Source organism: Cucumis melo, chromosome 11 (genome assembly GCF_025177605.1).
Source record: "Cucumis melo cultivar AY chromosome 11, USDA_Cmelo_AY_1.0, whole genome shotgun sequence".
NCBI lineage: Eukaryota > Viridiplantae > Streptophyta > Magnoliopsida > Cucurbitales > Cucurbitaceae > Cucumis > Cucumis melo.
Window position 1 is genome coordinate 21,650,044 of NC_066867.1, and position 25,462 is coordinate 21,675,505.

Sequence of the window (25,462 nt, forward strand, 5' to 3'; positions counted from 1 at the left end):
TATCTAATTAGTAAGTAAGATTTTTTATTTATTTATTTTTTTTTTTGTTGATCCATTTAGGAAGTTTGTTGTTTATTACAAGGAATGTGTTGTTCTTTTATGCTATGGATGAGAGTGAAACTTTTCATGTCTCCACCGTGGCAAATCTCGTACTCCAGAACCAACTAGACATGCCAAGAAGAACGAACAAAAAGAGTTAAACTCTTTGTCTTTGACACAATTATAGTGATAGCAACATTTTTAAAAAACTGCAAATATAACAAAAGTTATTAAATGATAAACTCTTTCTAATGATATGGTTTACTAGTGATATACTCTATCATTAATACTCCTATCAACCTTATTGTCTACCACCAATAGATCCTACGAACGATGGGTTCATCATTAATAGACTTCAAAAAATAGAATTATTATATTTGCAACTAGTTCTTGGGAATAAGTTAACTCTATTCTTAGGCTTTTTTTTTTTTTTTTTTTTTATGGATTCCTATGCTTTCTTTGAACCTCCTATAGTAAGATTATTTAGTAGCCTTCCTCAATAATATTATTCTCAAGAAACTATTACGCATTGAGCATTTAGTGGATCTTAAACCAAAATTAAAAGCTTCATACCCCAATCTTTTATATCAACTTTTCTAGAAAATAGAATTAAGAAAAAAAAACACACACACACAAAGAAGGGTATATGTGTGTGAATTTAGAAGGTTTCAATATTTTGCTATTGGTTTCGAATTTTATTACAACCTCTACCTTAGATTTGCTTCAAAACACCCCTCTATTAACTTTTTTTTTTCATTAAAATAGAAATGGAAATGTGACATAACATTGAGTTTTGTATAAATATATGAAGGGTACATATAGAAGACGTATATGGCAGGCAAAGGGTTCACGAGACCTTCAAAATTATGACTAATTTGAGATTGAAGTTTTATTTGAAACTATATTGTTGTAGGGGCTGAATTAGCTAACACATTGTGAACAAAGAAGCTACAAATTGGTAAAGTACTCAAAAGTTGCACATTGGAAGTCAAAGCAAACAATAGGCCAGCAGATAAACTTTTCGCAACGAATATGTTTGTGTTGGAAATATGTGTGCATATGTGTGTATACATAAAATTTTTAAAAGAAGAATCAACCCAATTGAGTTGTGTAAAAATAATTTTTCTATTGATCGGTTAAAAATCATCTTTGATCTTTAAATTTTCACAAATGCCTCAATTGTTCTGTCAAATTAAACTTAACTTGAAAGCAATTGACAATTGATGAAACCTCCCAACCACAAAATGAAAGATTTGTCTTTCCATCTCCAAAGTCACTGTACTATGATGAAGCATAAAAACTCCATACATTTTCTTGTGCACTTCTTGGGTAACAACTTGGTATATTTATTTCCGAACTCGTGTACTTCCAACTTGGTAACGATGTAATGCTCGAACGTTAATTAGTATCAATTTAGTCTTCATGTGTTACATATATAACCATTTAGAATCAATGTAGTCCTCATACGATTTATAACAGTCAAATCCATATTGTGGAAGAAAATGTTTAAGGTTTAAGAAAAATTTCTTATCTGTATAGACTAATAAACATATTGGGAGTCAATTTTATCTTTGTTAACTATTAAATTTGATAACATCTTTTTCAATGAAGACTAAATACTTATAAATTCAAAGAAACAAAAATAAACAATTATGTATTTAGTTCAAGAATTAAATTATTACCCATTTACACAAGAATGAAACTTTTGGTTACTTATAAGAAAATTTAAGAAAAGAAGCATAATTAGAATTAGAATGGGTGAGTTTCAAATAAGGCGAAACACTCAATTTTTAATTTTGAATACATCTTAACAATAAGCAAAGACAATACTTAACAAAGTAAACTCTTGACTGTAACATTTTTTAAATCTAAAAGCCTAAATCAAGGATCAATCATCTAAATATCACAAGAACAATGTTATATTATATATGGTACTAAAAATCCAAAATTTAAAAAGAAACATTAAAATAAGGATTATTTGGCATAGAATATTGTGGTTCATCTCACCTTGCTTTAGATACATAGAAAACATGTAACTGAATTAAAAACCATTAAAAACTGCAACACTGTTTCACAAATATTTTTGGAACAATTTCTATTTTTGAATAAAAAAATCCATAAATACATGTTTTATTTTTAAAAAAATATATATATATCATTTGACGTGTTCAAACAGAGTAATTCTCTCTCTCTTTCTTTTCTTTTTAATTATTCAAAATAAAATTATTAAAATATTTGAAATTACATGAACTAAAATAAAAAATTCCGATACTAATACTACAGGTTAAAAACAAGGCAATTAGGGTGCACTTGGAAATCTAAACTCAATCATGTTTTCACATTTCAGGCCCGTGTAAATAATTTAGGATATATGGTTTGTGCAAATTCTAGGTGTCCATAAATTCAAAACAAAGAAAAAAAATCCCTAAATAAGAGTTATTAGGCATTACTGGTCACTAACTTAGGTTTGATGTGACACATCTTTGTTGAATATGTAACATTAATTTAATCAATACACATTAGATTCATAAAGCATAGCCCAAAAGAAAACAACCACTACTTAACAAAATATTTGTTCATTTAAAAATAATATCAACAAAGGCCTTCCAATTTCCCCAAATTATGAATCAATTATTTCCCACTGTAGCCGTACAGTCTCTACAAACAAAACAAAAATGATCTTCCCACCACAAATCAAGGCCAGCCCAGCTCAATTCCAATGGCAAAATCAAAATTTTCTTTTAAATCTAACTTAACTATATCATGAATTCATATTTGAAATGAAGGGAAATTTCCAAGGGAAATTAAAGACATTTTCGTGATTGCTTTCTTATGCAAACAACAACATTACCAGAGAAATCTATAGAGGCAGCTTAATAAGAAGAAGCTAAACTCGTTAAAAGCTACTTTTTAGATACAAAAATGTTAAGAACTGATCCAAGAAAAGAAAAATTGGTCAATAAAAATTAGTTTCCTTTTTTCTTCTTGTTGTTGTTGGGTTTCCTTTTATGGGGATGATTTCTTTTTCCCTTTCATCATTTTTTCTTTAAATTAACCAAAGAGAAAGGATGAGAAATCAGAATGATTCACAATGTTGCAGAAGAGCAAGAATGGCACCTGATTAGACCGTTCTCATTGCAAGTCGTACATGTCTTGAACCCACTCTTCTCTGTGAACAATTTATGGCTTCCATTACAATCCTCACACAATATGAATCTGTACCCACCGCAAACCTCACAAACACTGGAATCCGCCGTTGGCAAGCCTTCGATCAGCTTCTTCAGCTCACCAATCTCGTGCAACTGCCTGATTTCCTCTGCTCCACCGATGTACTCCCCGCCGATGAAAACCGTCGGTAAGGGCAACTCCTTTTTACCAAGTATCTGCTGTAATTCCGCCACAAATCCTGAATCCATCGACAGATCTCGTTCATCAATCGAAACACGAAACCCTCGAAGTATTGAACGGACGGTCTTACAATCCTCAAACGTAGACCTCACAACACGTAAGCTAGTGAAGTAAACCACGATTCGTTTATCCGAAACAGGCCCGGACTCAGATCGCGACGGAACCTGCGGCGATTTAGTCGATTTAGGGTCTAGAAATTTGAGGACCGGTTCAGACTCAGGTTGAAATCGAAGCTGCGATTGACTATCGGACGGGAGATTTGACCACGCCCTAAGTAATGAATTAACAAATCGAACACGATGGAAAACGATTGAAGCTTTTCTCGAAGTAGGTTTAGGAGGGGTTTCGTCAGCGAAAAGTTCTTGAACGTCTTTGAATGAAGAACAAGAGAATGGAGACGATTGTGAAGACTTATCAGGAATCTGTACCATCGATTTGCTCCACGACCGCCACATCGAGGCCGGAATTCCTCGCCGGGAATCGTAAACAACAACAACAAAAAAAAAAACAACACAAAAAGAAAAGAACAAATTATACCTCACGGCGGCTCAAATTCCACAAAAGAAAAAAAAAAGTTCTCAATTGCTTGAAGCGAAGACTTGGATGATTCAATGTGTGAAGAAAAAGGGGGGAAAGGGTTTAATTTTGCAGGGGAATGAAGCTTTTTCAGTTTTTAGGCTAAAGAAGAGAGAGAAAAATAAGATTAAAAAGGGAAAAGAAAGGTTGAAGATTGAAGGTGAAGGGTATTGTAGCGGTTTGAAAAAGAAAGGCGGTTTTGCTTTTTATGAGAGGTTGTAATTAAAAAAGACAAATCATAATTTTCTTTAAGTAACGTCTTTATTTGTTGTTTATTTATATTTAATGTTGATTTACTTATGTTTTAAATCATTTTAAGTACTTTCTTAATTATATTACTTTAATTTAACTCTCTTTATCACACATTTTTCTCTTATCTTTCATGGTTTATTAATATTTTTGTACCAAATCCACTTTCCTTTCATCCCATATCAATTAAATTAATTTTGTGTCTATTAAATTTTTAATTCTTTTTTTTTTTAATAATAAAAGCTTAGAAATTTAATTTGTAATTTTAAAGTTTTGAAGATTATATAAAATGGAAAAGTAAGAGATTAAACTTGTAGTTTAATCTATAAAAAGTTAAATTACTACTTTTATTTTCTTATTGGCTTTGATTTCATGCTTGCCTTTTATTCAAAAGAGCAAAAAGAAATAATAATAGAGATCACTTGTATTCTTCAAAACTAATATATATTAATATTTTTTTATAAAATAAATACTTATATTTGAAGTTAATTAACTTTCTAAAAACACAACTCGACAAAAGTAAGATGTCCTTAATACGAGAAGTTGAGAAAAGATATATTTTAAGAAGTCATCTAAAACTCTAAAATTTTTATAAGGGCATCTTAAAATGTCTAAGAACATTTAATATCAAAGCATTTTACGATACTCAATTTAGATGCTTGCAAAACAAACCGTGTCTAAAATATTATAATTAGTTGTCCAGCAAATCTATATATATCGACTTTTTACTTGCCTTTTATAAATATTTCTATTTCATACAATTTTTCATTTCAATTTGTTAATATAACATTATCGTGTTTTCTAATTTTTAATCGTTCTATTTTTACCATGCATGAGTGGAGAAAATGATTTATAACTTTAAAGTTAGTAGTACAAATCTTATGTTCGTTTTCTTGAACCTCTAATTAAAAATGAATCAGAAAACTTTAATTGAATTGAGTTGGAATTGAGATTTCATTATAGTTTAGTAAATCCATAAAATAAAATAAATGATATGATCATAGTGTTGTTGTACAACATGTTTATAGTATAAACACGTCACAAAAAGATATGTGCTCAAGGTCAAATCAATATATTATATAAAGCTAGGAAGAGAAATTAATGAATTAAAATCCACCTCATGCTTTTATTCTTAAGGAAAGAAAATCTTATATGGGAAGAAGATGAAACATATAATTGTTAATTGTGTAAGAAATGGCTGCATGTTGTTGGGCATCTTGGAGAACACTTTATAGTGAAACTTTTCATGGGAGTTAATTTATAAAGGCTAAAATACTTTTTCTAATTCCCCTAATTAATTTTGAATGAGTTATTATCTCTAGCTTTATATTTTATCTAAAATATATTCCCAATAATACTCTTTAACTAAAAATAAAATTAAAATATCATTAAATCTTTAAAGTTTTAAATTATACCATTAAGTTGGTATGAGAAATAGAATATTATTACCATAAGTATAGGGACTAAAACTATTAGTCGTGATTTTCTTCTAAAATCCAAAACTTTTAAGAGAAATTCTTATATCTCAAAATCGGTCCATGAAAAACAAAATACTTAAATTTTATTTTTTTTAACTTTATTAATAGTTTTAATTATTTAAAGACATATTTAAAAATTATAAATGAAATTAAGATCGTCAAAATGAGTCGGAAGAAAAAGTTCAACTTTTATTTATGGACATTCTTAAAAATAATAAAATATTAAAACTATTTACAAAATATAACAAATTTGATATATTTTATAAATAATTTTATTTTTTGGTTAATTTTAATAAATTTTCTATTATTTATTTTATCAATTTAAAAATTAATTTAAAAAACCCTTGAATTAAAGAGTAATTGTCAATAATTAAAAAAATAGATAAAAAGGAAAAAAGGGTTAGTTTTTTTTATAGAAAAATGAAGTTTAATAAATATTTGTTACTGGAAATTTTGTTTTGTATCATATATGAAGGGTAAATAGTGAAGTGTAAATATTGTATGGACTTTTGTATTTATGACAGTGACCATGTCCTTAAATTATTTATTTGCGGTTTTTTTAGAAATAAGTTTTGGTGGAAAAAAGAAAAAAGGGATGGGATCACGTGCAGTATGGCCCACCGGAACCATAAATTTAGAATGTAATGAGTGTGGTGTGGTGACACGGCGTGTTTGGTCTCAGAAACAGATTTTTCTTTTTATTTATTTATTTCATTTCTTTTTATTTTTCCGTTTAAAAAAAAAGAAAAAAAGTTAAAAAAAGTGGAATGTGATTACTAAAGTTTGGTGGTCTCTAAAAACTAAAAAGTTTCACATGCTATCATAAATTACCATATGCCCACTCCCTACTTAATTAAACCTTATCTCAATTTAAACCTTTTTTAACTCCATCAATTCATACATTCATCTATTATATTACATTTCCTTCCCTAAAATCTTACTCAATATTTCTTTTCACAATGGTCCATATACAACCTCAACCTTTCAATTCTTACTTCATCATTTTAATTAACATCTCCTCCCCCTCTAAAACCATAACTTTATGAATTTATCTCCGATAATTTAATTTTATTCCAGTGATGATTTCAAATATAACTTAACGAGTTAACTTATTTACAAATGTATTAAGTTTTTACTTTTTATGTGCGATAGACACCAATAAACATCCATCACTTTAGTGAAAAATATAAACTTTTGTAAATAGTTTCAAATATTTTGTCATTTAAAACTTTTTTCTATTTTTGTTGATATTTTTAATAGGTTGAGTTTTTGACACTATCAATTTTTGAAATGTTAAAGTGAATTTAACTCAATAAAATTGGCAGTAGTATTTTGTCTCTAGAATTCAAAGATTCCATCTTATCATTATATACATGTACTCCATTTCTAAAGGTCTAAGACTCGGTGTTCCATGTCGTAATTGTTATACTAAAAGAATATATATATATATATATATAGTATTTTATTAGAAAGCAACAATTTAAAGAAATGGTACCATAAATCCCGTGTGTGAATCCTTGAAAATGTAATGGGTTTTGAAATTTATACTTACAATTTTTGTTTTCTTCTTCCTTCACTCTGCCAAAGTGGATGGTTCACATTACGCTTATTTATTTAAATGAATAAATAATACAATTAAATATTTAAGTCTCTAATTTCAATTATTAACATCCATGTCTATAATTTATTAGTTATTTGCTATATTTTATAAATATTTTGAAAATAATTTATTATTTTCACTAATTCTGCTAAAATATGAATAGATGATGTTTAATTAAGACATGGATTTGGTTTGTTTTGTTTGTTGTTAGCATTTAGGTTTACAAAAGATTCTCATTGTACCGTCTTACCCACAAATCACATCTACGTGTTTTCATATTATATTATTTATTTAGAATGTTTTTAGATTAATTAATTAAATTAAAATTTTCGTGTCTTTTTCTTTTTACATTATTAAATAACTGGGTTCTGTGATTAAAGTTTAATTAAAACTTCATAAGATCTGATCATTTAAGGAATTCTACTCTACACCATATGCTCAACATTTATTTCTAATATAGTAATGTTCTACTTTATTTATTACCCATCTTTACTAATTCTTACCATCTCTTTGTTCTTTTTTCTCTTTTAAGAAAATAAATTTATTTATTTGATTTTATGAATAATTAAATGATCTATATTATAGAAAAATCTAACAATGATATAGACTCTAATAGACTTTTATTAATGATAGACTCCTATTAGCAATATACATGCTCTACTATTGATAAGATTCGAGATCAATTGGATCTAAAGTTTACTATATATGAAAATTTTATGTAATGTAATATATTTACAAATACTTTGGGTTTGATTTTGCAACCAACCCTTGTTAATAAAAAAAAAAAGATGTAAGAAAATCTATGAGCTAATTAATTTCAATAATAAAAAAAGGTTATGTATATCTAAATTTGAACGAGTAAGTTATAGTATTGAACTCATATTAAATTTGTTTGTTTAACAATAACGATTGAATAGATCAATCATCAAAATTTATACGGCTCTTTATATATAATTTATAATTTTAATTAATTATTTTAAATTTTACATCAAAATTGATTTTCTTTAATTATTTGTTAAATATAATAGAAATAGGAGCATTTTTTTTTGTAAGAAAAACGAAATAAAATAAGATATTATTTGAAAATTTAGGAGGTGAAAATTGTTTGCATGAGTGTGTGAAAAATATATAAAACATATACAATCAAAATTTAATTTATAAAGAATAAATTTGAGAATTGAAAATTGAAAATTTATGAGAAAATTATATTTTTAAAAGCTAGTAAAGAACAAAATTTAAAAACCACTAGAATATATGAAATGTAATTAAAAGTGATTTTAATAAACTATTTTCCAGGCATCAAAATGGTAAAGAAAAATTGTGCTCTAGAGAAGGTTTATTTATTGAACTTTGTTGCTAAAACATATATACTTATATTCTTCTTAAAGTTGGAATATTAATTTGCAATAACTGTGAATGTGATTTGCAACCGTTTTATCTTCTAATTTTCACTAGGCACTACCCATACTATTTTAAGTACTGGTTTTTTTTTACAACATTCTTGCAAACATCTAATATTAATATTAGGGTGGTGTGTTTAGTTAAAATTTTCAAGTGTTTAATCTTATAAAATAAATTGGTTTGGGAGAAAATCTTAAATTCACTTTAGAAAAAAACATTTTGGAGTGTTGAGTGATTACTCTTTCCCTACTTTGTGTAATATATAAGATACCAAAGGATCATCACTGTTATGGATGATTTTGGATTGAATGGAGAGTTAACATTTGGAACAAAAAGCATAATACAAGCAAAAAGTGGCAACTAAAGACCAAAAGGTGGGTTTAGGAAAAGGGGATTTATGTCTAGCCCAAGGCTAGACCTATAAGGTTAAAAAGAATTATTAAGAATTCTGAACGGACTAACAAGTAACAAGGGAGAATAGTTGCTTCTCTAACTAATTGGTGAGAGTCGTAGTGAATTATCAAAAAACTTGGCCGTCCAAAATGAAATATGTCCTTCAGCCACATACATACACCATTTCAGCTCATTGCACTTTCTATCTTCTCTTACTCCCTTTCCTTTGATTTTCTCCTCTCTATCTCGCTCTCACTGTTATGAAGTAAAGAGTGTCTCCAATTGAAAATCAAACGGTGAGAGCCACAAATAAAATCATTTTTATCACGCTCATTTACTAACGAAAATACTAATAATCGAATTCGATACTAATTAAAAGTTGACATATGTTCCAAGTTAAAATTAAAAAGTTAATATGTGTCTCCAATTGAAATTGAAGATATAAATCTATTTTATTATATCAAATAAATTATTTTTATCGAATTAAATATTATTTATTTAAGTTAAAGTTCAATTATGTGGCAATGTAATGTAATATATGTACTAAATGTTTCAATATGGTTCAATCAATCTATGAACCAACTAAGTCCAAGCTCATAAAATCGGCCAAATAACTCTATGAATAAAATAGTTTTGGAAGAAAAATTTTGTACTAAAGATCGAACTCGCATCAAATACACAAACACAATGTCAACTCAACATCTTCGTATTCATAGAGTTAATTCCAAATACAATGTAAACTCATTTTCTCTTTTACATATTCATAGAGTTAATTCCATGTGTACAAAATCAAATGTTTAACTCTATGCTTAAAAAATTCACTTAGTCCACCCAAAAGCCATTTTAAAGAGTGCAACATATTTCATTTTGGTCCAAAATTTAGGTTTACTATACAATTATCTCAACTAATCATCGTTTACTCAAAAGAAATAATAATATAAAAAAAAATATTCGTTAATTTTCAAAAATAATAAAAATAAATCTTCATCGTCTTAAAGGAAGAATCTCAGGACACCTCTCAGGCAGCCAGAAATGGAGGTCGGAGCGACGGCGACTACATCTGATGGTAATGGAAAGTCTATCACTATCAACGTCAAGTTCACCGGAAAGTCAATACCAATTATTCTTCCCGCCGATTCGACTGTGAAGGATCTGAAATCCCTTCTTCAACCTTTAACCAATGTCCTACCTCGTGGCCAGAAGCTCATCTTCAAAGGTTGTGGATTCTGCCCATGCTTCTTATGGAAGAATTTTTCTGAGAGACATGAGCAGTAGCGGATTCTTATTAAGTTCGTGATATGTGATTTCAGGGAAGGTTTTGGCGGACGAGATGACGTTGGCGGCGTCGGAGGTGGCTAATGGAGCGAAAATGATGCTCATGACTTCTCAGGGACTACACCAAGGGGTAATTGGTTTCATTTTCAATTGAATTCTTGTTTCTTGCATCTGGATTTCAATTTTGCTAAATCTTTATTTCAATCTCTACTATTATATGCTTTTGAGGGATTTACATGTCTCTTCCGCTTGTGTTAGTTCTTAGGGTTAATTTGTTAAAACTGATAGAAAGGAAATTTGTCTTTTAAGCTTTGTGGATTCATCGTATATTCGATTTGTAGTTGAAAATTAAACGGAATTGTATATTGTTATATGTTTTCATTTGGACATTGGTAGATTTGAGATTAGGCATTTTGCAATTAGTTCTCTCTCTTTGAATTTGATTGAATAGGATGGCCCTATCCTTCGAGAAGCGAGAACTCGTTCCAGAGAAAGGAGCATGCAAAATGCCAGTAAATTGGTTGATGAAAAACAGCGTCTATCTGTAGATAAAAGCCGTTATGAAAGATGGAAGGCCACTGGAGTGATAGCGTTGTCTGACTGCAATTTGAAAGTATAGATCAAACCATCTTTTCGCAGAACAAATCAAATTTGTGATGTTTTTTTTTTCTAAATTTTCATTGGAATCTCCTATAGGTAATTCCCAATGAAGTGTGGTCTTGCGAAACTTCAGCCAGAGTACTTGATTTGAGCAACAACTCTATTAACCGTGTTCCTTCTCAAGTTGGCAGTCTAAGAAAACTGCAGGTGAAGTTAATTCCTGTCTTCCTTTTCACATTTGAGTGTTTTATCTTTGTATAGTCTCTCCAATTTTATCATGATCTGCAGAAATTATTGCTGAATGTTAATGAGATATCTGATGAGTCTATAAGTTGGGATGGTTTTGCATTTTTGAAGCATCTAGCAGTTTTGTCTCTATCTCATAATCTGTAAGTAGCTTCAGTTGTTTCAATGATTAGTTGATATCTACTTTTTGCAATATCAGAAGAAAAAATGATCAAGTTAGGTATTCTTTATCGACTGATCCAAGTTGGTTGATGCAGGTTAACTACTTTACCTTCTGCACTTGGGAGTTTGACTTCACTAAAGCAACTCCATGTGAATAATAACAAATTGACGAGTCTCCCAGATGAAATAAAATTTTTGACCCGACTGGAAGTTTTGAAAGTCGGCCATAATAGGTAACAGTGAGCCACATATACTCGCACAAATTCCTCGTCAGTAAACTCTATAATTGTGGTCCTTACTAGATAATTTATAGTTTATTTACACTTTTTTTTTCTTGTGGTGCAGATAAACATTTCCTAGTTTATCTAATGCGAATAACTTTATCCTCTGTTATCTATTATTAATGCGTCTCTCTCCATACATGGCTCAGGATAAGCATTGTCCCTTCAACAATTGGGGAATGTAGTTCTCTTACAGAGGTACAAGACTTATTTTTAAAAGAACCATTCTTTCGCACTCTTCTTTTTAGTCTAAGAAATATCAACTCCTAACATTGTCCCCCCTTCCCTCCCCCCATCCAACAAATATTGACATGCTTGACTATCGTACACAGGTGGATCTGTCATCAAATCTTCTGTCGGAGTTACCCGAGACACTAGGTTGCCTGCTCAATTTGAAGGTTCCTACCCACTTCATTATCTATCAAATCATATACTTTCTTCGAATGATCAATTATTATCCAGTAGTGGAAATTATGGAACGTTATACAGAATACGTAAAATAGAAGCATGTTTCTTTCATTAGAAGTTGCTCTTAAAAGATAATTCTTTGGGAGCAACTTACATGAAATTTCCTTGTCTGTTCTTTCAATTCTCTCTTTCTTTGCAAACTGAAAACACTCATTTAAATAGAATGTATGTCTAAATCTATGTAATATCTAGTTGCTGTTATCCTAAAACTTCCAGGTTTTGTTTTCCAGTTAGTTTTAAGGTAACTCTGCTATTTGATATAGGGAAATAATATACCTGTTTCCCCAAACTGGTGATAAGTACTTATGGAAGTAACAGAATTACCATAACTTGAAAGCATCCCACCTTGGTCAATACTGGCTGATGCGACTCACCACCAGGAAATATAAGAATGGAGAGAGAGGATAACTCTGATGCTTTCCTCTGAAAGCTAAAATCTTGCTCGTTGGTCTTGCATTCAGCTGAAAGGGATGTGGAAGCACCTATGAACATGTCCAAAATCTTAGCCCTTGAGATTTAAAAAAAATCTCAATCGAGTCCACTTACTAGCTGTCTCAAGATCCAGCTTGAGAAGTAGCCTTTCTTCTTCCTTTTCCTCCAATCTTCTTCAAGAGTTCTGATAGACTGGCAATTGCCATTGTTCTACAGAAAACGCCTCGCTAAGTTGAAATTATGTGCATAGATAAGGTGTCAATCTATCGCCAAAACAACAGGTGTTCTTCATGAAACGTAAGTTTCCATAGAGCTTGCTCCCAAACTAGAAACCTCAAATAATTTCATTGGATAACCGCATGACCATCAAATTGCTATCACAATTTGAATTGCAACTCCAAAAAAAGCATCCAAATTTGTAATTTGGTGCTTTAACCATTAGCCGTCGATGTTGTTTCTCAATAGTCTTTCAAACTTCCACTTCATGAAGGGACATTACAACGAGCGAAGTACAAATGGAAAATAATTACCGTTAAACCATCCTTGGCCTAAAACTTACTGTTGGTTCGGGGAGTTAAACCTCCTCAAATATTGGCTCATGTGTAATCTGACTCACAAGAGCCATCAAGTATAGGCTATTAATTTCGAGAGATCATATATCATAAAAATTTGAACATAACCAAACGGGTCTGATTTCATGTTAAATGAATTATTAAACTCATCTTTTCAGTTATTTGTTTTACATTGTATTATAAGGATTCATAGTAGCTGCATGAGCTAGGTACAAGGTTTGTTTGAACAAACTTCAATCGGAGTTTTCTGTGCTAATTATTATGTCATGCACTGCAGGCTTTGCATCTCAATCATAATGGCCTGACGTCCCTACCTTCTACATTATTTAAGATGTGCATCCAACTCTCTACCCTTGATCTCCACAACACAGAGATCACCATAGACCTTCTCCGGCAGGTACTCGCTCATGCTGCAATTGTGCAATACATACTCTTCCCCTTCAAAATTTGTTCTCATTAAATGGCACATTACTTTATTTCATAGATTATCATTGTCTAATACTTAGTTCGAATTAATTTGTACCTCGAATAATCTGACCAACTCTTTTGACAGTATGAAGGATGGGAAGCTTTCGATGAACGTCGGCGTTTAAAGCACCAGAAACAACTCGATTTTCGGGTAATGAACCAGGCTGATTTTGATGAAGGTGCTGATAAACATTGAGGATTCTTCATTGCCATTTGTTTAAGTTAGAAGATGTAGCAAGAACCAGAAATTTGCCAGTTTTATTTCAACTATATAAATTTGTTAGATTGTGGTGTTGGGAAATGATTATTGGCAAAATATTTGGGATTAGATGATCTTTTTTTCATGTTTTACTTCCGATGGTTGTGCCACTGCAGCCCTTCACATCATCTTCTAAAACTCGTTTTCCCAAAGTTTGGTTTGGGATAATTTATATGGAAAGTTTTATATTCTACAATACATTTACGTTTTGAAATCTATTATAAATCTATGGTAGTGTGTGACCTATAAAATAAATTAATCCAGAATTAAAATATCAACAAACTTATTGCAAATATTGTTAGAATTTAAATACTCTCTATCAAGTTTAGATTGTTAAATGATTTTGACACTGGTCTCACTTCCAACGTGTGAAGATGATTTTGTCTTTTAGAAAATTCTTCTATGAACACACGTTGGTTCAGTTGTCTCAATAAAATCCATATGATTATAAACTCTAAACGAAAGTCAAACATCTTGGATGCATTAAGGTCGTCACCACTGTTAGTGGTGTTAGCTACCATGAAAGTGAAAAATTATGAATCTTTAAGGTTAATTCTAAATATGTAATTTTACTGGAAGTACTATAAGAAGAGAATCATAAATAGATTAGAGACTAAAAGAATTAGAATAAGTAACCGAGAAAATTAAATTATTTGATCAAACAGGGACGAAGATTTTTCACGAGAGATAAATCAAATAATGAATTTGCAATGGAACAGCGGTGTATGTATTATTACATTGTATGCAATTAGATAGGCTGCAAAGGTTTGAATTACCGTGTATGAAGGTTGGCAAGTTTTTAGTATAAGTAATCTTTCCATAAACATAAATAAAATAAAGTATATCTTATTTGGCATTTCCACCTCCAAAACTCGTTTACAAATTTAAATCTGAGTATTTATTGTCCAATTTTAAAAATTTTACAACAATCATTTTTTTTTTTCCTCTTCAAATTTTCACTTCTAAGATAATGATACTGACTTTCACCTCTAAGATAAGGATATCATAGATGGTTTGAAATCATAAATCTAGCAAACAGCAAATACGGTACTTTGTAAATTTACTAATCCACAGATAATAGCTACTTGATGCTCTAGGTTGTATGTTTTATATTGTACGATCTATGCTATTTACTGGATATTAAATATTCAATACCAAGCTACTTTTCAATTTATGTTATATGCTCCTCACTCGAGGAACGTTTCCTAAAGAAACACATTAAAAAAGAGAGTGCTAAAAAAGGATGGAAGAAGAAATATAAAAAAAATTAAAAAAAAAAAAAATTATGAACACAGAAGAAAAATGCAAAATGGAAAAAATAAAATAAAAATGAAAGCATTAAAAGTTAAAACGGTAATTTTATACGATAAAGACATAAGCATTTTCGTTTGGGCCTTAAATTCTAGGTGGCCTCCTACGTAAATTTTCCGAAATAATCATGAAAAGCAGTTACTAGACAAACTATGCCTATTCCCGGGACAATTTTTAGTACAAGTAGATCGCACATTATTAATTTTCCCTGTATTCCCTTTGACCACTTTGCCATAAACGAATAAATAGAGAACATGCTTACTAATATTTTTCATCCCTTCATCTTGATCTTGCACAATATTTACTAACAACAAGACGACAGAGGCTGAACACTTCAATAATTATACACAAACTCATAAGCAACACTGCAAGAAAACAAATACTTCCCTCTCTTTCTAAGAACTGATTAGAACTCCCAAAACATCATAATTTTAAACATTCACTTCACAACAAATAGCCTTCCACATTAAGACTGGTCAGACATTTTAGGTAGGCGAGAAATGAGAATGTTAATATACCAATGAAGAACAAGAAGAAAGAAATTTGTAAAGAAGAGGAAAACACTTCCAACTTATCTTAGTGAGAGGAGTCGAACATCCCCAAAGCCAGTGGATAGGTGGAGATAGCTCCAACCAACCATACGAGAAAGGTACATTTATATTGCACAAATCAAAAGTTTCTTCCAAATTTATGTATGAATATATCAACTGTCTCCGGCATTAAATATTTTTGAATACTCATGAGCTCTAGAGTAGTACTAAACTCTTTCATAAAAGACTTTAAAAACAAAGTCTGACCAAGGTCGGAAGAATGATCCAGTGAAAGAAGAGTACCTAACGGAAGTAAACAGACACAAGAGGGATGTCAATATCATTGTCCTCATCATCCTCGCATGCCACAACAACATCCAAATGTCGACGATACAGAGGAAGCTCCACCTTTGCAACGTCACGAGCTAAGTCGACTACCTTCTTGTCCATTCGATCTCTGTGTCGAGGGAACATGCTATTGTACAGAAGACAGCTACCACATGAGATGCTGTAGGCATTCAATCCCTTGTTTTTCAACCAATCAATAAGTTCTCTGAGAGTAGGGTTATCTTTGATGATCCATCTGTCCCAGACAGTCCAGCTCATGTCCCGGTGCTTAATCACCTTCGGTGGCACTGGCTCAGCCATAGAAAATAAAGGCAATGCAAGGTTGGCAAATGTGTTGCGGTAGTCCTCCACCTTGTGGCCGCCATCAAGAACTTTATACAGTTCAAGGCAGACGAGACCTGTTGCCATTGCAGTCGAGGTTGCAATGGCAGGGATGATCCTTCCAGCGATAAACTTGGCTTTCAACTTATCTACTTCAGGAATGCTGTAATTCCTCGCTCTCATGTTAGCAAGCCCAGCTATGAGATCCATATGGAAATTTGAATCATCATCCTGCACCATTGAAACTAAGCTAGTTAATTTTACACACTTGATTCTAAAAACTCTCAAAAACTTTTTAATTGATGACAACTATCTTTCTGCTTGTATTTTCTGTTTTTTTCCCCAAAGATGATCGTAAAAGATCCATTGTCAATAAATTGTTTAAAGAAAGACCTTCTCGAACTGGATTGGTTTCATCCTGAATCCCTCTGGTAGCTTCCTGCGAGTTTCCTCCAATTTGCCTGCTAGGTCATGAATGACGGCAGCATCATCAACAGATGCTGTAGATAGACTGGTTGCCTTCTCATCAGTCACTATCTTGGCATCTTTTTTGGGCATAAAATCTGGTACTATAACTCTGTCAATTGCATCGGCCAATTTCCTGGGGTTCTTAACCCAGTCAGGAACTGGAATGGCATATGACTCCGCTCTTAATATAGCAGCCGCCAAAACGAACTGAAGGTGACTTTGATCAGAAGTTGAAAACTGCAGTGGATGAGGAAATCTCTTTGGAGCAGACCAGAATGGAGCCCCATTACTGGTTTGAGCATCTTCAGGAAATGTGTATATCAACTGCTTTACACGGTTGGCAAAATAATCTTCAAACCTGTCAAAATAAAAACACACTAGGAATTAATACCATTGGACAACTGAAGAATCAAAAGGTTCAAAGCAGACAAATGAAAGTTGAGATCGTAAAGAATAGTACTTCAAACGAGCCCATGTAATGCAGTCTTCAAATGTCTCGCATCTTTCTCTATCAAGACACTCAAGAATTCGCTCCAAAGTATCCCTAGACTGAGCATCACCAGCATTCATCATTGCAGAAGTATATTCATTGGGATTAGATAGATAAGCATTCACATCGGTAGGTGTCTTCTCCAGCAATCCCTCAAACTCAGATCGAGCCCAAGTCAAACAGTGATCGATGTTGTGTGGAAATGAATGCACAGTACACATGGGGGCTTGTTTCTCAGGTGGGTCTCTTGATGCACCATAGTTTTCAGTCAGGTGAGGAATGACCATTTGAGTATTGCATTTAGCACCAAGAGTACCAGATTCTAAAAGTGGCTTCTGAAAGTATAAGCATCTTTGATCAACATATAGCCTTGCATTTACATTATCTAGTGCATTAACTACAACACTCAAATTCTCCCAAAAGCTATCATCGAAGACATTTTCAGTCTCAGGACTAACTCGGTTCTGCAAAGCTTCAATATTAAGGTGACGGTTAATTGCAACAGCAGCAGCAGCAGCAACAGTGGATTTGGCCTGCCCGATGTTCCAATCACGGAAAAGAAACTGCCTACTAAGGTTGCTTTTTTCAATTACATCATCATCAGTAATCGTTAACTTCCCTTCACTGCTACATGAAACTCCCATAAGTGCAAGGTTCTTCAAAAACTCACAGCCTAGAGCACCAGATCCAACCATAAAAACTTTCGCATTTTCCAGTTTCTTCTGAAGCTTAGACCCAAACACTGAAATCTGTGCATCATAACGGCTATTCAAGGGTCTAAAATCACTGGCATCCAATGATTCCGTGGGAAGTGACTCCACTGAGTCAAAATAGAAGAACTGCATATTAGAAAGAACATAACATGAGAACGTAAGAAAGAGTAATCGAATGACAATCCCTGCAGGTAAAGTTAAAACATGGTCAGCTGCAATTACATCACTGGTCCCAAAAGATTATGATCTATTTCATGTAATTAGAGAGAAATGCATACTTATATATGTGCGTACTTATGGGGGACTCTCGAGACATTAAAGAAACTTCTTGAACAAAAAGGTCCAAAGCATTTCAACACAAAGGTCGGTTCACTAAGACATCTACTAACCTGGACAAGTGGATGAAACTTTCCTGAGCATGCTTTGAGAACCTCTTGAGCGACAATACCACCAAACATGGCTGCCATGGGATTCAGTACTGCCTTGGCACCAAATGCAAAATGTCTCAAAAGCTTAGGATTAATATCTTCAACTCTCCCATCTCCGAGACTCTCGTTAATGGTACTGGCAACAGAGATCAGCTTCTGAGCATCCTCCTCAGAACCAGCAATTGGTAGGCGACCCAACTCAGTCACAAATTTATCCAATGCCAAGAATGCCAAGTGTATGAGAGGAGGACGATCAAACTTGGAGAAATCACTCAGAAGGAAATCACCAGGATCGTTAATTGCTTCTCTTAATGGCTTGAAGTTCAACACCTTGGGCTGTTTCACCTGTGTGACAATGCCACCTTTCTCATAGCTACCAAAGTTTGCAGTATCCTCCTCGAGAGTAAATGAATAGGCCCTGCAATTCTTAATCCTTCTTGGCTTCCCATCATTCAGCTCTGTCATACCATGAACTTCAGAGAACACCACAAGATCTCCATCTTGAAACTCAAGCCTCTCATCATCAACACAGGAAACGAGTGCAGGATTGTCATTGCTAATGGACGCAATTATGCCAGTGTGTGGATCCTCTCCATATACATCGTAAACAGTGAACTCAGGCCCAAAGTCACAGAACACTGAACCAAAGAGCCCTCTAACTTCAGACTTGATGAATGAAATAGGAGGCTGGTGGTTGTGACAAAAGTCATCGAATTCCATAGCCTTGTCAAGGCTAGTATCAGTGAAGACAACAACCTGCATCCAACAGACATGGAAGGTTAAATCATGTACATGGAACTTGTAAAAGAGAAAGATAAGCACACATTGTTGATGTTAAAGATGTAAATCCCAGTAACAGAAACCAGCTATTTGTTACAATACAGTTAAGAAAGTAAGGAATTTCACTAGTCAGTGAGGCCAGGAGATTGAGATATTACCCCACCTTGAGTCTTAATAAATCAAAAACCCTTTTATACAGGGCTGACAACTGAGAAAAGGGAAAAATCTTCTTTTCGAGAGGTGTTTTGGTGTGAAGCAAGGACCATGCTATCCAGAGAGAACTGGGAGCAGACGAAGGCATGCATACCTTCAGTTTGGCTACTCCGTTTACCAGCTCAGAGGAGATGAGTAAGTGCAAAGGAAGGTATTTGCCAACATCTGGCCACTATTAATAAATGAAAACTGTGGGCGGTCTATAATTTTTCATTACTGAGTTCATGGCCTGCATTCAGCAACTATATTACTTCCCTTAACTAGCAGATGCCATGATCCTTTCTATGAATTTGCAATCAATCGAAAGTTCAATAAAATCTTTATTGTTGTGTTTTCATGTCCCAAAAGTCTACTACATTTTTAATTTGAAGTTTTAATTTTTTATAGATCACAAGCAAGATTTTATGAGCTGCTTTTGCAGATACTTTCTTTCATGGAAAAAACTGAAAGGAAATAAGGGCAAACAAATAAATAAAAAGCCCGAGCAAGAGGAGTCCACAGTAAACTACAAGAAAACAACTTCAATCCAATATATATATATATATATATATATATATATATATCACAACTACAAAAATGTATGGTGACTAAGGCCAAAAAAAAGCATTAAAATCTAGGCACCTCAAAATCAAAAGAAAAAACCTGCCTTGCCACAAGGTTTTACCCTTTCTTCCTTAATCAAGGGGTGTAAAAACACATCCCCGCCACGCCAAAAACCACCACCCTACCCCCAAGCACCACAGATGTCAAATGAGATTTTCTCCAATAATCCAAAATGAATGGAGAAAATTGGCAATCCTAAAACAAATTATTGATCACAATTGCAGGAAAAAATGAAGGAAGAAAGGTTTACATAACAGATCCAGTTTGAATACCTCCAGAAGAATAAAAGGCATGAGTTTGATAAAGGGCTAAGACGTAATGGGTTCAATGCATGCTGGCCACCTGTCTAGGGCCTATCTAAAATTTAATATTATACAAACCCAAATGTTGTAAGGTCAAACAAGTTGACCTATGAGATGAGTCAAGGTAAACTAGTCTAAACACTCACGGATATCAAACACTTGCTTTAGTCTCTACTTGTGGTGACATAAGTTCCTCCTACAACACATGAATTAAGAATCATCCCAGCAACATGAATTTGGGAGCAACAAAAAGTCGTCAAAAGAAGGCATTACATGCCTCCAAAACTCATCCCTTTGGACATAATCCAAGGTGTCCACTCTGGTGTACAACTTGTCACACAAACCTTAACCTTCATTAGAATCATAACATGCTTGTGAGAGAGAAAAGTTGAGACAATTGGGGAGGTAGAATGTGCAGACAAAAAGTGAGAAAAATGGCATGAGTCATGACAACCCTCTAGAAGGATCTGGAGACCGCAAATGAACACCCCTTCTTCCTAGGCACACTTGGAGGTCTCACGAAATGAAGAGAAGACCGAAAAAAGAAAAGGCACCAAAAGTCTAAGGGAAGCAAGGAAGAACAAGGGACAACAACACTGAGCTACCAAATGCAAACTTAAGTTTGAAATACAATATAATTGTAGGGTTTTTATCTGAGAAGATCTATAATTGCAAGACAACACACAGATTTCTTCCCCACCCAACAATCCCCCCAAGTTAAGCGTTCGAACCATCCCCAATAAAACAACACATAAACTGAGGAAAAGAGAAGAAACCCCTGAGTAAAGGCTTTCCAGAGGATTAGCTAAGAGTCTCCACCAGTAACCACCATCCTCACACAACTTGAAAGGATGTTGGATATCACGATATAACCCTATGCCCCAGTGGAAGGAACACCACAACCACTTACCCACAAAAGCCTCGCTATGTAACCCCAAGCTTCCAATGCCTAAACCTCCTCGATAAAGAGTTTGAAACCACCTCCTGCCACTTGACCAGGTGGGATCTCCCCCTCGTCAACCCCTTCCCAAAATCACCTCCAACACTTTCTCAATGGGCTTACCATGGTCAGAATCCTAAAAATCAACAAAAAAAAACTTGGCATTCATCTCAACACATGATGGATGAGTGTAGGTCTTCCTCTTTCACATAGAGAAAGGAAAAGAAAAATGACAACTCTCTACAAGGCAAACAATCTCTTCTCACTTTAACCAAGATGGTTCCAAAAATTCAAGTTCCTCATTTTCCTCACTAGGGGAGCTAAAGGTACAACTATAAGGGAACTTGCAGCCTCAAAACCAACCAAAAGGTCAAACTTGAAAGAACAGCAATTTATACCTTTTTGGAGCTCTAACCTGCATTAATCTTAAGCCCAAAAATCCCTTGAAAACAAGACAAAAACCTGTTAAGATTAACACACACACACACTTGAAAAACTTAAAGGTAGGTCAAATGAACTAGCCCCTTACGCACCCTCCCCTGATTACACCCTTCTCTGAACTTGATGAAACTTGATATTGCCTGCTACTACTAAGGAATCTTTTATAACTCTAACCAAATACCACAAAATTGAGGCAAAAGCTCCTTCAAATAAATTAAGACCACCTAGCCCACTACCATTTTTTGGATAGTTCTCTAGCACAAAAAATAATCCCAAATTCATCTACAAATAATAAGAAAGTTTAGGGTTCCTCAAATATAGAAATGAACCATAATAGTAAAAAATCTTTCTTAAAAGACTTCCACAAGAACTACAACAGCAACTTACCACTATGTTCTTTCAACTAGTAACAAAAGATTCAGGCAATGCCTCAAGATGTGTCTGGTTATAATATTATATAATCTGTAAAATTACCAATCACGGCCTCTTTGAAGAAAATTTCAAATGCCAATAGACATCCTAACAGCACTTTGGAAAACATAACACCCTAAAAGAGTTAAAAGTGATCCTTCAGGGTTCTCTAGCCGAGGCTCCAAAATTCACATTCAGACCAAATTGGTATAACTATGGCAAGAAAACAAAAGGCACTCTTGTTGCATTGTTTTCCTACCCTGCAAAGTTTGGTGGGAGATATGAACACAAACTGAACTTTGGAATGAACAGGCTGTTCGGAAGCACGAGAAGGTGTCAAATCACCATTCCAAATGGCAGCTAGAGATGTTCTGCCATGAATCTTGTGCTAAGAAAGCTAATATATAGAAATGCTCCACTATGTTGGAAGCATAACAGTAATACATGATGCTATCATACTAGAATCGAAGACACAAGCACACAATTATAAGCAAATAAAATGAAGAGTGGACAAGTTGGCATTCAATAAGAGCTTGTGTGGGATGCTCAAATTAGATGACCATAACTTCTAGAGTTCTTGTCTGACTTTCAGACAATAAATAGAGAAATGCAAACGCTAGGAAGTGAAATGTAGGATTTGTTCGTTAACCTTCCTAGCTTTCATTTAATGTATGAACACAGTTCATTTGGAGTTCCTTAGTCTCTGCACAAGACCAAAAAACAAAAGGCACACAAGTTTAAAAACTGGGCTTCAGATTCCAGTGGATGCAATTCAACCTCTTCCAGTTCATAACATAATTTTTTTTATTATCTCATGCAGTTTCATATCATCAAATGAGTATATGCACTCCTAAAAGAAATGAGTAGAAAATATGCAGTTGTATACCTCAAAATCAGAAAGTTGTTCTTTCACCAATTTAGTCGTCAATGTGTGGACAATAACAGAATTGTTGAGATCTTGCAACTTCTGAGCAGAGGCAAGTGCCCTGTTTTTACCAACATCACTCTCTGAGAATACAAAATTACTAGACAGATCCCACAACTCCACTACACCTTCGTCATGCAAGGTCACCGACTTCACCCCAGCAAGAATAACATTCTTTGCTGCAGAAAGAGGGCGATAAAATAAGACATCAAAACAGAAAACTTAGAAACCAAACATTAAGAACTAAAAGCAGGCAAGCATGCATAAAGAAAATACCCACACAAATGAATCCAAATAAAATCACAAGAGTATGCAAAAACTGAAAACACAATCAGCTCTATCGTGACATGATCTAGTGTTTACCACTGTGCAAAATCCAAAACCACGGTTCGATAGATATTGTCAGAAGTTGTGATAGCTCAAAAAATTAAAAAATAAATAAACAATGTCTGTATACATGAATATAAGATGTTAAACTATATATTTCTAAAAAAGCATGCATATACGTTTATGGAAAGAGAGTTTAAAGGAAAGGCATAATCTTAGTCCCAAGCTAGTTAAAGAAAAGGTGATCATTAAATCAAACCCAAGTTTCAAACTTTTCCAGACCTACAGAATAAAAGACCAAAAGAATTCGCTTCAAGGTAAGAAAGATAAGGGAACGAATATGTATCAATAAATCAAAATTCAGAAAGCCATATAACTGAAGCGTCCTATATTCTAAACCATAAAGGGTCAACATTGAGTCGCTCGTTATTTATCAAGAAACATCTGGCAAGGCGAGAAACAAAAAGACACATGCACCAGACAGCAAACATCCAGGGGAGCTGAACAGCCTAGGCAGAAAGTAAGAGAGTTCCATAAGAGTATTTACCAATCTCAGCACCAAGACCTTGCATCCCAGAAATGAGAACATTGGAAGCAAAAAGTTTCCGCATAGTTTCACGTCCATACACAGCAAGTTGTCTGCTATGCAGATCCTCATCAATATCCGGTGGATTAGAATTACCCGATGCCATGATCAAGGATGCAGCGTCGTTCACAATATTGTTAGCAGTGGTAGGAACGGTGGCAACAGCAGCAACGTTGGTATTAGAATTAGAATCGGAATCGATCCGTTGCTTCTTGATCAAAGACGCACCCACGTTCTGAACACTACTGTTGTTGTTGTTAAAGACGACACTGGTACTACCGTTATCAGTTTCTTCTTCTACAACCACACCTTCTTCACCAGCTCTCTTCCTGGGAAGCATAAAGTGCAGTAGGCTGCTGAAAATCCCAAAACACCTCAGAATCAAGAACGAAACAAAGAAAACAAGAAAACCCAGAAAAAATCCATTCATATCATATCCATAAACCCCATGAAACAGTAAAAGAAGAGCGATCGGGAGAAGACCCATAAACCCTAAGGAAGGTAACATGATCCAGGAAGTGGGGGAAACAGATTTAAAAGTGAAAAAAGAGTAATTAAGAAAAAAGGGGGTGAAGGGGAACGTACCGATTAGGACCGTAAACGAAGAGGAAGGAAGGAATCTGATGAAAGGGGGGTTAAAGGAGGAACAGTGAGGAATGTGATGGGAATCGAGAGGTTTCTTGAAGAGGAGAAGTGGGAAATGGAAGACGAAGAAGAAGAAGAAGAAGAAGAAAAATGAAGTGGGGTTGGTCGATTCATATATGGAAGGGAAGAAGAAGGGTAAAAATGGGTTTTTGCAGTGACATGGTTTAGGGTTTGGGGGGGGGGGGGGGACTTTCTATGGAAGATTAGGGGGGACAGATGCTGTTTATTCCATCTCTCTTCTTCCCGGCTTTAGCTTTGGTTTTTGAGAGAGAAAAAGAGAGGAGCAGTGACACACCGAGAGAGAAATGGTTGTGTAGAGTAAGGAGTAGGATAATTTCAGTAGGGGTGGGCACTGGGCCCTCCTTTCTTGTTGTTTGTTGTTCGTTGTTCTATTTGTAATTGACCTCTCCTCTTCATTTCACGGGATTTCATGCTATGCCCTGCCGCCTTTGTTTCACTCCTACATTTTCCAATCTTTCTAAATTTTTACTTCTTTTTCTTTTTAATTTACTTCTTTTTCAAATTTTAAAATTATCCAATAACGAAATTACCATTTTGTCCCTCATTCACTAAGTTTGATTTTACCTCTACTTAACACCAATTTTCATACTAAACTAATACTTACATCTAGTGCTTGGGTAACCGGGTAGGCTAGTGTATAGAGCATACATAATTTTAGTTTTGGTGATAATAATACGTATTTGTGATATATATTATTTTAATTTTTAAAAAAATAATAATCACGATAGTAAATAATTAGAAAAATAGTAAAT

At 33.6% G+C, this 25,462-nt stretch overlaps 3 protein-coding genes across 4 annotated transcripts; 1 reads left to right on the forward strand and 2 right to left on the reverse strand.

Annotated features, from left to right (window-relative positions):
• Window positions 1-2,916: 2,916 nt before the first annotated feature.
• LOC103502926 (uncharacterized protein At5g39865) lies at window positions 2,917-4,242 on the reverse strand. Its single transcript, XM_008467048.3, has one exon. It carries the CDS (start codon window positions 3,900-3,902, stop codon window positions 3,126-3,128), a length of 777 nt encoding a protein of 258 aa, XP_008465270.1. The 5' UTR covers window positions 3,903-4,242; the 3' UTR covers window positions 2,917-3,125.
• A 5,868-nt stretch (window positions 4,243-10,110) lies between these two features.
• LOC103502927 (LRR repeats and ubiquitin-like domain-containing protein At2g30105) lies at window positions 10,111-14,105 on the forward strand. Its single transcript, XM_008467049.3, has 10 exons — window positions 10,111-10,360; window positions 10,455-10,549; window positions 10,871-11,032; window positions 11,116-11,226; window positions 11,308-11,408; window positions 11,523-11,660; window positions 11,858-11,906; window positions 12,041-12,106; window positions 13,458-13,577; window positions 13,734-14,105. The coding sequence occupies exons 1-10, from the start codon at window positions 10,177-10,179 to the stop codon at window positions 13,842-13,844; spliced, it is 1,137 nt and encodes a 378-aa protein (XP_008465271.1). The 5' UTR covers window positions 10,111-10,176; the 3' UTR covers window positions 13,845-14,105.
• A 1,655-nt stretch (window positions 14,106-15,760) lies between these two features.
• On the reverse strand, window positions 15,761-24,984 carry LOC103502928 (ubiquitin-activating enzyme E1 1). Of its 2 annotated transcripts, none has more exons than XM_008467050.2 (7): window positions 24,630-24,984; window positions 24,006-24,400; window positions 23,093-23,310; window positions 18,478-19,272; window positions 17,346-18,214; window positions 16,811-17,243; window positions 15,761-16,648 (listed from the first exon to the last, which is right to left on the reverse strand). In XM_008467050.2, the coding sequence occupies exons 2-7, from the start codon at window positions 24,382-24,384 to the stop codon at window positions 16,052-16,054; spliced, it is 3,291 nt and encodes a 1,096-aa protein (XP_008465272.1). In that variant the 5' UTR covers window positions 24,385-24,400; window positions 24,630-24,984; the 3' UTR covers window positions 15,761-16,051. The 2 variants fall into 2 exon arrangements, with proteins under 2 accessions (XP_008465272.1, XP_050947653.1); XM_051091696.1 differs by having other exon boundaries at window positions 24,006-24,397; window positions 24,630-24,936.
• Between the last annotated feature and the right edge of the window lie 478 nt (window positions 24,985-25,462).